General features: G+C 38.5%; 1 protein-coding gene across 3 annotated transcripts in view; it reads right to left on the reverse strand.

Moving 5' to 3' along the window:
* BLNK (B cell linker) overlaps nucleotides 1-12,641 on the reverse strand; it is a 103,019-nt gene extending 90,378 nt beyond the window's left edge. For all 3 annotated transcript variants that reach the window (XM_049809873.1, XM_049809875.1, XM_049809879.1), the window contains exons 1-2: nucleotides 12,502-12,641; nucleotides 7,375-7,437 (exon numbers count right to left, since the gene is read on the reverse strand). In XM_049809873.1, the coding sequence (XP_049665830.1) occupies nucleotides 7,375-7,437; nucleotides 12,502-12,576 (138 nt within the window). In that variant the 5' untranslated portion in view covers nucleotides 12,577-12,641. The remainder of the gene's footprint in view (nucleotides 1-7,374; nucleotides 7,438-12,501) is intronic.
* Nucleotides 12,642-12,918: the final 277 nt, after the last annotated feature.

Genomic DNA, 12,918 nt, shown 5'->3' on the forward strand with positions numbered 1-12,918 from the left:
ACTTTATAGCCTTGTATTGGGAACAGCTAATATGGAAGTTGGAGGACTAAACTGTGACATTTTAGGGACTCTAGAAGATTTCTGAAATGTTCAGCAGCTGGTATTTAACAATGGGACAGTGATTATAGTTCCTGACTAGATTTTTAAAAATGACTAATGATTTTAGGCATTAGTGTTGTGAAGTTGCAACTTGCATGCATTGTAAAAGCTCCTGATTTTTGAGGAAGGAAAGAGTACAAAAGCACCCAAAATGAAGAATCTTCAAATCACAAATTGTCTCTAAAGACCATTTCCTAAAATTATTTCAGAGGGGGTGCATTTATATAACTAGGATGGTTGAAGAAAGCAGAAACAGGAGGAAGTTCACAACTGGAAGGCCTGAGACTGTGTGGAGTTTTTCTGTTTTTCAGCTCAGTGCTTAAAAAAATCAACGTTGGAAACTATGACACAATGGCTTAAAAATTTCCACAACTTCTCACGTTCTTTTTCATGTTCCTTGAATTTGAAAGGTCCACAAATCTTGAAGAATATTTTTAATAACATTTAAAACTATCAGTAAACTTTAAGAACAAAGAATTCTTCATCAAAAGATATTCTTTTAATCCATTTTTAATGTAATTATGACTAATTTGACATTTAGAATTTGATTGGATTGTTGTTTGCCAGAGCTTAAAGACTGGAAAGCAGACAAGCACTTCCCATCATTCACAGCTACTGCATAAACCAAACAAATTTATGTTAACATCATTTCTGGCAGCAGCATTTGAAATACAAACAGAAATGTTCTTCTGTCTCAGAAAAAAATAAGGGGCTACTCCTGCAATGAATACTTTTGCACCGGCTCAGCATTTTGTACTACAGGATCACATTCCTAGATCATGGTGTTAGTCAGTTTTATTAAATGGCTTTTGAGATATTTGAAAATACTTAGCAGGAAGATAATTCAGAATTATTGGATAAAAATCCAGTTTCTAAGCTAACGTTCATGGGAATCTGGTGATAATAATGTTTGACTTTGTATCTTAGCCTAATATTTTCTTTTAAGTGTTTTCTTCACTAATATTAATATATTTTGAAATTAATAGCTAAAATACCTTTGTTCTTATGTGTCAGATAATGATGCATAACTTCACGGTGCCCTAGATTTCTGAAATTATATCTACATTCAGTAACCTATCTTCATATTTATCTTCTGGGGTTTTTTTTTGGTTTTTTTGAAGAATAAGGATAAATATGCAAATTTTGCTTTTACTTTACAGATGCCTTATGCTTTGTTGAGGATACATGAATATGTGGTGCCCTTGTACCTTACTACTTAATTGAAGATGGTTGATAAGCAGCAGATGCGCTAAACTGTAAAATATCTCCCTTTTAGCCCTGGTCTCTTTAAGGTCACTCTTTGATTCTAGTTACTTTATATGTTTAACAACACTTGCCTCCTTTCTATGGTATGTTCTTATCGTTTCCTCTTTTTGAAATGACTGTAAGTACCTGTGATTCTGCTTTTAGAAACAGTTTCCTATTTGTTTAGAAACTGCAAGAAACAGAACCAAAACCCTCCCTACTTGACAGCCGATGATGTCCAGGGTGACCTAGGAAGCTGTTGCTAACTGTCCTTTCGCTGGCAGCCCCCCTGCATCACTCTGCAAGGGGCAAAGATTGCACTTATCTGCTCTTTGTTACGTTTTCTGCCCTCTGTTTTAATGCTTTGCATCCATCTCCTCTGAGGAGAAACTATTTTCAGTTTCCACCTGCCCTGAGAAACTTTCATTTTAAACAGCTTTATTTTAACAGTGTTTTCAAAGTCTGTAAAGCATTTACTATAAAGATAGATGCCAAGATTGCTTGTCTTTGCACAAAAGAGTTCAAGCTCTTAATGTGCCTGGCTCCTACCACTACCAAGGCTCTTCATCAAGAAAGTGAGCCCAGAGCCTGTACAAATACCTGGAAATGAAGGTGTTTCTGAAAAAATACCTTTCATATATGAGCCAGCTTAGCTGCCTCTGACAGGGAACCTCTACGGCTGAGAAGGATGGAAATAAGGAAAGCCCATAGGACTGCAAATCAATGAGAAATGTCAGCAGGAGAAATTTACTTTCATGAACAATAGGACCTAACTGAGGAGAAAAGGGAAGGAGGATCCTGGCCAAAAGCCAAACAGAGGCAAAGCGTTAGATGTTGGACGGCACCTAAGGCAAGGATGTGTAAAGGGGAGGGGGCAAAGAGGGGCTCAGTCCCTGCAAAGTGTATTGGGGAAAGGAGAGGGTCTCTGTGTCAGATGGGAGATAAATGTGAATAGGAGAAAGGAATGTCAGAGGAATAGAAATTGTGCAAAATGGCAATTAAATTAATGCAGTTACATGGCCTAATAATCTTTTGCAGCTGAAAATACGTATTTTTGTAACATCACTTTTCCGTGGTGAACAATTGTTGGCTTTTGTCGTGGGGAGCTTGTGTGCTTGCCAAAGGCAGGACAAACAATGGCTCCGTCACTTCTACTCCCACAAAACACTTGGATACCCCAAAATGTTAGTACTGACGTTTTGTGTGACTGTAAAAAAGATTTTTTTATGGCTTTCTGAAATAAGTGGTATACTATTAAACCCTGACTATGGAATTGTGGCATTTAGCTGTCAATGGCCAGCCTGAGAGTGTGACTCAACAGTATCTGCAACTTGTGCTACGTTTTTCTGGACTTCACCCATATGCAAGCTTTCGATGCTTGCTTGACACCTGGGGAAAACACTGCGAGAGTTTTTTGGCCCTTACCCAGAGGCAATAGGTTATAAAGACGTGCTTAGCAAGCTTCTTACTTCTGTTCTTTCAGTTTCTAACTTCTGTTGTTTAATTTTATTACTTCTGTTGTTTATGTAGGGCTTAGAAAACGTTGTTTTTTTCTTCTGGAAATTCAAGGTATTCATGGTCCAAATTTTATTTCTAAAACTAAGAATACAGGGATGGATGTCAGATCCAACTGAACAGAACCTTTTGCTGGTTAGTTCTTTCCTAACAGATATCCAAGCAGCAAAACCCAATTTTAATCTGTCCTTCCACCTATTCCCCTACCCCATGTTGCTAAAATACCATTTGCAATATTGGGAAACACTCTCTTAGCCGAAACTGGGGAAGTGATTTTGGTCTTGTGGGACTCTGCAGCATTCACGTTGCAACAGAGGAGCTCTAGGTGTGGTGTGTTGGGTTGTCGTGGTCGCTGGAGAAAGGAGATATGGTTCCTGTCCTTTCCTGCCTGCTGCTCCTGCATTGCAGGGATGGGAAGGAGTACCCAAGTGAGACGACAGCTGCTTTTTCTCAGTAGCAGTGCTGACATAAATGGATGTCAAAGTACAGCCTCGGTGAGTTGAACCTGGCAAGCTTTGGCAGTGTTTTGCACTGGCAGGGAGGCATGAATCTCCCACAGGAAGAGCAGGTTTCATTCTCTGAACATTGCTCAAAAAACCCCACTTGTGTATCAGTGGAGAAAATGGGACTGGTTTTCTCCAAGGCACTCATATTCCAGCCATGCGATTCAAAACACATTTTGAAATAGCAAGAAAGAGGAGAAATACACAAAAGTTGTTACAATTAATGTCTGACCATTTTGCCATCTTTGAGATTTCTTTTAGTAAATTTCTATATACAAATCCAATAAGAAAGCCTACCTTTTTTTCAGTTCTGAAGTTAAAGTAAAAATTCACTGGTTTTTATATCTTTTTCAATCTGTCACTGGGAATTCAAAGCAGAACTTAAAAAAACCCATCAAACAAGCAATCTACTCTTAGAGGGAGCTGAAAAGCAGAGTACAGTGTAGCAAGTTCAGACATTAAAAAGCACGGGAGAATATAATATGCTCTGTGCAATGCAGCTGTGGCTAAATGCCGATTTGCACATTAGGACTAGATTAGCATCGTTCAGATGTGACCTGCATATTGAATAACTATCACAAGTATAGTACTATTGATAAAAAAATGAAACTGCACGGTACGCTTCAGATCTAATATACCACCCTTTTGTGTTTTCAGATTCTACAGAAGTGTAAAGGAAGAGCTATTACTTCTAAATTTTTATAAAGTGCATGTAATTTTGTTTCCTTTAAAAGATCAGTTTGATACTCAGTATGTTTATAAAACAGAGTATAATATTGCTATAAAAGTGATTGTCTTTTAGCCACTCAAAGACAAGAAATAATCAAAGAAACCACCATATAAATGTTGATTATTTCTATTCTGAAACCAGCCAAGATTGATTTAAGGTGGTGTGGCCAATTTACCACCGATTATGTGGCTACAGTGCCTGCATGACTCAACTTTTAACATTTTGAACTTCAAAAAGACCTTAGTATTGATAAATCCAGCTGATTCACTTTCAAATAAAATGTAATTTGCACTTGACATGAAGAATGTGTTGTGCAGGAAGGCCCCTGAGGAAGTTTTGTGTTAGTTAAGTGGTGAGCTTTAGGCTAATTACTGTCTGCAGCATTTCCCCAACTTTTGACAACATTCTTTCTTTGCACAAATCAAGACGACGAGTGTCCTCGCTGAAGCCAACAGGAAGAGAGGCACGTCTGGTGTGTTGGTGGTTCCATCCTGTGATAAGATGCAGCACGCTGGCTGCACGCATTGCTCTCCAGGAAATGTCCCTGCCAGCGAGGCCCGCCAGCGGGCCAGCGCGCTGCCCACCCCATGGCCTCTCTGAGTTTTGGCATATCTCACTAATACAAAAAGCCTGTGCTGCATATGCTTAAGGTGTCAGTGCCATGGCAGAAGTCTGGGGGAGGCCTGAGGAGTTTTATGGTGAGAAGGGCTTGCCTGAGAACTGTGAAGGGCTGCAGGTGGGGGTCGAGTTGGCTCTGCTCAGGCTGTCCTCTCAGCCCTCGCAGGCGCTCACTCTTACCTGCTTTCTGCAGCAACACCCATGGATGGAAGAGAGTTTTTCAGAGCGTGCAAAGGTAACAGAAAATTGTGCCTCTCCAAATGCGCGCTGGGGGAAAGTTCACTAAATTTGTGTCGAAGACACGGCAGAGACTTGCTTTCTTCTTTATCTGCCAGACTAGAAGGAATTTTCTGTCCCATGATACCTAACAGATCGCAGAGCAAAACCAGATCTGTATCTAAATATCCATCTAACATCGGGTAGGCACATAGAAACGCTGCACATATACCATGAGATCTACACATGTGCATAGTGTCTCTATGCACACATGTATAATGGCAATCTCGTATTTGCTTTTTAAAAATTACTAGTACGTGAAAGTAAACCTGCCACTACTATTTAGTAGATGGCATCAGGCTTGTTCAAGTGTTTTCTGTTTTACGGGTTTTGTTTGGTTGGTTTTTGTTCTCTGCTGTCTAGTGATAGATGGGCAGTTTTTCTGTATTGACTTTTAGCTCAATGTCCAAAGCTGATATTGAACTTCTGCTAAGACTTTGCAGAGTGTAGTGAAGTAAACCATATGCCCCTTATAACTGAATGGTAAACTGAGGCACAAAACTTAAGGTTCTTGCCAAAGGTAAGAATCAGACACAATAAGAGTATCAGGATTTTGGAATTCTGGATTTCCAGACAGCTCTACACAAACCAGTAGATCCAGTTAGGGAATCACGCTTTAAGTGGTGTAGACAGAAACTCAGGTTTTCAGAGTGGAAGTGTGTACCTTAGCTATCTGGTTACTCCATCATACATTGTTAAGGTGGTTCTACTAAGGGCGTGCTTTCTAAATCAGACACCTTGTAACAGAGAAAGAACTTTTCATTCCTGGAATAGTATAAGTTTCCTGTACAGTAGGCTAGGAGCTTGGAATAAAAAAGTGGGCTATTGATTTAATTACTTACAAATTAATATACATACTAGCTTGTACATAGGAGGACAGCATCTTGTAGTTACTCAAATATTGCTGTTAACGATAGCAAAATACAGGTTCTTGAACTGTTATTTTTTTACTATTGTCATAATTAATTCTGTTTCAAGCATACCTTATTACAGATTTATGACATTGACAATGCTACTGAACAATTCAATTGAAGAACACATGAAAGCTGCAGGAAGGTTACTACCAGTATGCGAGACCTGTCTCATTTTCTCTACAATGCCATCAAAAATGGATGTTGCTCATTGTATCGCGCATACACTGCCATGTTTTCTGCAGTGCAAAATAATCTTTAAAGATGTGTTAAAGAGAATACATAGAACATACTAGCAAATGCTTTCATTTTTAATCATACTGCTTTTATATTGCAGACCATCACCAAAGATCATCCATTGTTCCTTTTGCTTTTCTCACTTGTGTTTTGATTAGGTTACCACTAATATCTGAAAATATTTCTCATGGCCTTTTCCACTGCTGCTGTACAGCTTTACTTGCGGCAGGCACAAGAAGCCAACACATTCACACTTAGCTTTAACTTCACTCCTTCTCATCCAGCAGTTGAGATTACAGTACCTTTAGGGATTCAGTGTATACTGCATGGATGGGACAGGAATCAGTCTCTATTTGACAGCTTTGTTAGCCCTATTATACTAGCATGAATTGTTAGTAAACCCCAATTTCATTCTGTGGCCATGCAGTTTTGAATGTGCAGGCACCTAAGTAGCTGTGGTCTAATGAATCACTTTGCAGGATTGAAGCCCTTGTTAACACGAACTGCAGATACAACTCCTGATGCATTCAGGAAACAGTTTTGCTGAGCAATGAAATGCCAAGCAAACATAATTTCTCTGCAGTGCCCAAATACATTATAACAATTATTTTACCTTTAAAATAGATCTTAGAGGTCTTTTACTTCAATAGCTACACAAATGGAATTAGTGGTGGAGGAATCGCCCCAGTTCAAGGAGTTATTCTATTCCTCTCTTCTAATTAGTTGCAATCAATTAACCAGCCTCTTATGCAAGAAATTCTACAGAGGTCAACAAAGGAAGTTACTGGATTTTTTTCAAACATGTTTATGGTATCTGTAAACTTTTATTGTAAAATTCATGTAGAATTCTGTAGTAGTAAATGTTCTTAATCATGCAAGTTTTATGAAGAATCTTTTACATGAACAATGGCTTTAAAATATCTATATTCTTAAAAAAACCCCCCAAACCTCTCTAAGTCATATTTCATGAGACATTCCCTGCCACAGTTGTATGTTAATGGCTGATTCTACGTATCTGCACTTTCTCTGGAGGGGGAGAAGGGCTGGCTGGGATTTCTATTGTGCAGCAGAGTTCCTCGAGTCAGAGATGTAAATCAACCCACTAAAAGGGGACATCAGAGCAATCGATGAAGGGTGTACAAAGAAGAACAATGTCAGATTATTTCCTGGCACTGTAAGGAATACAAGTCTCATGCTGAAATATGCTTGAATGATAACTCTGATGAAATAATTTGCTTACCAAGAAATGAGATCCATTCATGCCCAGTTTTTCTACAACCACAGCAGATTCAGGCATGCCAAACTGAGGTGAGAAAAAATAGAATTATTACAATAGTATGAAACTTGGCATTTGTAAACAAACTAATTAATATTTCCATGCTTAAATACTTGGGGTTGTGGAAATCTTTATACGATCTGACATATATAATTAGAAGAAGAATATTGGACAGAATAACTATAATGCTTAGAAATAGGTAGTGACTTCCACATAAGAGATAAGACACAGTATCACCTCTTTCTTAGGAAGAAAGATTACAGGGCACAAGGGCTGATAAAATTGTGAATGGAGTAGACAAGATGAAATTATGAAGCAGCAAATATAAGATACATGGAACAAGGAGCCCAACAGAAATACACTGTGGAACTTTAATTGCTATGGGGTAAGAGGAGGCCAGCCTGAGAAACAGTTTAAAAGGGAGCTTGAGAAAAAAGTCCATCAGTAGCCGTGTAGTCACCTCAGGAAATGGCTATATCACTGACTGCTGGAAAATGAAGGCTATCTATGAGAAAGGTCTGTTGTTACATGCCTGTTTACCAACCTCTGTATGCACTGGCTGCTGCTTGGCTTCAGCAGTAGAGGTTTGGGCTAAGTGTGTCTTGCAGTTCCTGTGATAGAGGGCCATTGCTGTAAAGAATTCAAGTCCAGAAACAGGATTTCTTTTCTGTTACATGATTGCGGTGGTGGTGTTTTTTAAGAAAGTTGGTGTTGATTATAAATTAAAATGAAACAGGAATGTCCAGAAGTAGTATCGCTTTATGATAGAAACTAAATAGTAATTTGGGAAAAAAGTGGACACATTGGATTCTCTTTATTAAAAAGTAGTAAGAAATGGAGCATGGCTGAAGATGTCCTAAAAATCTCACTGTGTCTTAGATGGTTTAGCCTGGCTTTCAAAAGAGATTACAGTGATGCATGGAAAGTGGGAAAAAATTTAGAAATCTTTTATTTAAGAATGTACCACTCTTGAAATGAGTTTTAGTATTTGTAATGCATAACTGTAAACTTCCTTAGCAGTAATGACCAACTCAGATACTAACAGAGAAATATTACTGAAAATAAATTATTCTTATAGAAATATTTATGTGGCTTTTCTAATATAATTCTTTATTTCTAGAATACTTAAAACTGATCACACTTAAAAACATTCAAAGTGTATTTTATCTACTTTTGATATGCAAATTTCATATTCAGACAGTATGTTTGGCCTATAAGCCAATATGCTTGAGTCTATAAATTGTTCTTTTATACTATGAATTGGAGAGTGCTACTTGTTTCCAGTGCAGAATAGATCACAATTCAAATGAGACAGTTGGCGTGGGTGTTGGACCAATGGTTGGTTGTGGGATGTGTTAATTTGCCATCAGTTGCACTGATGATGGAGAGGTAAAGAATCAAGGTAATGTACACTTTCTCCTTGTGGCTTTTGCCCATCTATATCTAGTTATTGGCTCTGTCTCCAGTTACTGGCTCTTCTCCAGTTACTGGCTCTGATGAGCGGCTTTCGTGCTTTGCCTTATGCTGTTAATCAAGTATGTAACTTTCGTGTAAGGGAAAATTTGATCTCTTTACCTGGTTGTCTTGCTAGACAAGCAGATGTCTCATTACTTATTGGGTCTGGCTGAGATGGAGTTACTCGTCCCCATAGCAGCCCTCCTAGCGCTTTGCTCTGCATCAGTAGCTAGAAAGGTGTTGATAGCACACCAGTGTTTTGGCTACTGCTGAACAGTGCTGGCACAGCATCAAGGCTGCCTCTCCAACATTTTTGCCCCCCCCATGGCAGGCTGGCGCTGGGCAAGATATTGGGAGGGGACATAACCAGGACAGCTGACCTAAACTAACCAAACAGATATTCCATACCGTATGATGTCAGCTTAAATATAAAAGCTAAATAAAGGGAGACGGAAGGGGGGCATTTTTGTCTTCCGGAGCAACCACCACGCGTACTGAAGCCCTGCTTCCTGGGAAGTGGGCAGGCATCGCCTGCTGATGGGAAGTAGAGAATAACATCATTTGTTTTTCTTTGCTTTCGTGCGTGACCTTTGCTTTCACTTTATTAAACTGTCCTTATCTTGACCGACGAGCCTTTTGTTATATTTACTCCCCCTGTCCAGCTGAGGAGGGGGAGTGACAGAGTGGCTTTGGTGGGCACCTGGCACCCAGCCAGGGTCAACCCATCACACTGGTGTTTAGTGATAACCACGGAAGCTTTCATTTTCTTACAAGTACATTAACTTCATAGCACTAAGATCAGTACCGAGCAGAGGGACTAGACTCCAAGGCAAATGGACACCAAGCAGATAAACTCTGAATGCAACACGGAATATCTCAGTGTTGTTGCAATTATAGTGTAGGTGCAAGATAATGGGGAAGTACATGCACATGTCTAACAGGTTTCCATTATTATCTTCACTTATTTATGAGGAAAAAAGCAAAATCAGTAGGGTTAATTATTTTTTAGTAGTGAAGTTATTGATTTTATACAAAATTACTTTCATGATGCTGGAAAAACTTTGCAGAATGGCTAGTTAATAACTTCTGTTACACACAAAAATCTATTTTGGAAACATCATTAAGACTGTTAGCATTAAGGAAATGCTAAAATTGTACTGTACATATGTACATACGCCTTGTACATATATATTATGCACCAACCTCAGTGTACCTCTTCTAGAAGACCCAGCCTTAGTCACAGCACATAAAAGCTGATGCAACGTTCCTGAACCGCTGTTAGATATATTGCATTCTGTTCAGTGCTCAGCAGTCTTTTTATTGTCAGAGTGCTCCAGAAACATTAATTAACTGTTTTTGTCTAAGACCACCCTGTGAGATGAAAACTCTGTTAGTAAGGGGAATTGAGGTGCATGAGAAATAAAACTCATACAGTATCCCATGGTTTTGGATGCCTAACTATAGCTATTTAGGATCTGAGAGATATACATGCATATTTGCATATTCAATGTTTTGGCATTTTTACCTTCTGAGCAGAGCTGCCACTGTGATTGCAACTCTCAGCTCTCGCCACTTCTGCAAATCAGAGCCTGGAATTTCAAGTCAAACACTCAGGAAATGTCATGTTTTTTTCTGGGCGACTTGCATGGGTTCAGGTAAAAATTCTGAGCTGGGGCAGTGACAGAATCTGATATTTCATGGCAGAAATAAATCAACATTACCATGAACTCATTCTCTCTTTTTCAGCAAGCCCTGGCCTTGTGCACCTTACAATTTCTGTAACGGCCCAGAGTAGTGCACAAACATACTGGTTTCTCTGCATTGAAAGAGGCAGGGTTTTGTGAATGGAAAAGGTAGTACATGAAGAAGCAATTACAGACTATCATGATGTGTATGTAAAAGGGGGAAAATTCAGGTAATCCCAGTTCTGGCACATTTGAGTGCTTGTTTCTGCAACCTTAAGAGCATTATTTTAGGGTTCATGCATATGTATGCCCAGTCTCAGGGGGAGATCCAGCACAGCCCCCGGCACATTGTCTGTCTGTGGAAGTGATGGTAGTATCTGGAGTGCTGGTAGCGGGAGCTGAGCCGCTCTGTACATGGTGGCCGCAGGCAAATGGCTGCTACTCCCCAGTGCTAGGCTTTGATAGGCAGAATGGCCAAGCACTTAATGTTGGTTACGCTGTAGTAATTAGATCACTTAGCTGCTTTAATCAGTGATGCGAGTGTAAGCATAGGCATTAACAGCTTTTTATAAAGTTGGAAGACTCTCTCCTAACAAGTATAAAGCCCGTAGTTACAGTGTGCCTGCTGAAATTTCCCTGCAAGCCTCTGAGTTGTTGAACAATTGTTATTCATTTTCTGTCTTGTATTTTGCTGTAGAATTGCAGGGTACTTTAAAATCATTATATCTTCTATTAATTAGTCTGATTTCCTTTAAGCTTGAAAGGCTTTGAGCTAATTAATCCTCTGAGTAGCTGTTCACTGTAATAAGTTCACATAATAATGATACATTATCATTATGGTGTGAATTAATTCCATGGCACAGGTTAGCTTTCTCAGTGTGGGGACAAAGGTCCACCTGTGATACATCTGCATTGTAAAACTGTTTGTGTGTTGTTTTTTTTAAAAATTGTAGATGAATGAGCATCTGTATTTATGCACAAGGCAAAATGGGAAAATAATAATGCAAAATGAACATTTTAAACTTTGGCCTAACTTTTTACGTGGCTACGAATGAAACTCTTGTAGAAACACTTCATAACACTGTATTAATTTCCTTGAAAGATTGTATGCTCCTTCAATTGAAAAGGATGAGAAACCTTAATGACAGTAGATTCTCACTGTTGGTGTAAAGCAGGTACTGGAAATGATTGGTGCTTCTACGGGTAGAAGTAGAATGAACACAAGACAGAAAAATCCTATATGTAAAATTATATAGAGAAACTTGCATTAAAAAAACCCAAAAGGAATGTAAAATAAGACTATATATCAAAATGCAGTAAATGGACTTCATTGTGTAAGCAAGCTACAGGTAGAAGTCTAAAACCTGGGTCATGGTATTCAGTAAGTTACAAGGAAAAATCTGATAGCAAGAAAAGTATATATTATGGAGGATATATTTTATATGTCTTGGAGGAGATTATTCAAGTAGTGAAAGGATGTCTGAAGACAAACTTGGAATATTTTGTGCAACTGAGGTTATTTTACATATACTAGAAAGGACATTGCAGAACTAGGAAACGCACAAGCAGACAAAGGAATAATTAAAAAAAAATAATCAAGTACCTTAAACTTAAGCAACATCTAGTGACTACTGTGGGTATATATGCACTGAGAAGAAAAGATGAGCAGTAGATTCTAATGGACAAGCTGTAAATTTTAAAGTGATATTCAAATATAAAATCTAGACCCACTTTCAGTGAAACGGTTATTTCTTCCCAGCAGGAAATAAATTGGGGCATGAAATACCTTTTCTATTATAAGAAATATCCCTGTGAGCAAACATTTTCATAACTTTTGAATATCTGTCCTAGATTTAGGATAAGATACCTGTTTTTCAAAGATAAATCCAGTAAGTTTCTGCTAGCTGAATGCAGACTGGACTGTCTAAAGTTTTACATATACATTCAGTACCTGTCTTAGGAGATCTGCAACTTGAAAAGCTGTCCAGTTCTCAAATTCTTCTTGAGATGGTAGTTTTGTAGCCATGTTGCTCTCCAGTGAGAAAGACTTGATCTATATGAGTAACACTGAACTGTTGCTTCACTGTTCTTTACTGAGCTGCTGTAGAAATCCTAAGAGGAAGTCCTTTTTGCAACTTTTTTCCTGTTTGCTCACTTAAAGTGAATGCCTGTGAAGGGGCGTACCAATATTCTTCTATGAGTGACCCTTTCCAGTATAAGGAAACTGTAAGTTATTATATCAACATATGCAAATATCTGCCATTACTGAAATCAGTTAAACAAATTCTGCTGAAAATCAGTGCATAAAATATTTCTGAGTCATCAGCATTAGAGGTTTAAATATGCAAACTATTTTTCATATCTATTA

This window comes from Accipiter gentilis, chromosome 9 (genome assembly GCF_929443795.1).
Source record: "Accipiter gentilis chromosome 9, bAccGen1.1, whole genome shotgun sequence".
Taxonomy (NCBI): domain Eukaryota; kingdom Metazoa; phylum Chordata; class Aves; order Accipitriformes; family Accipitridae; genus Astur; species Astur gentilis.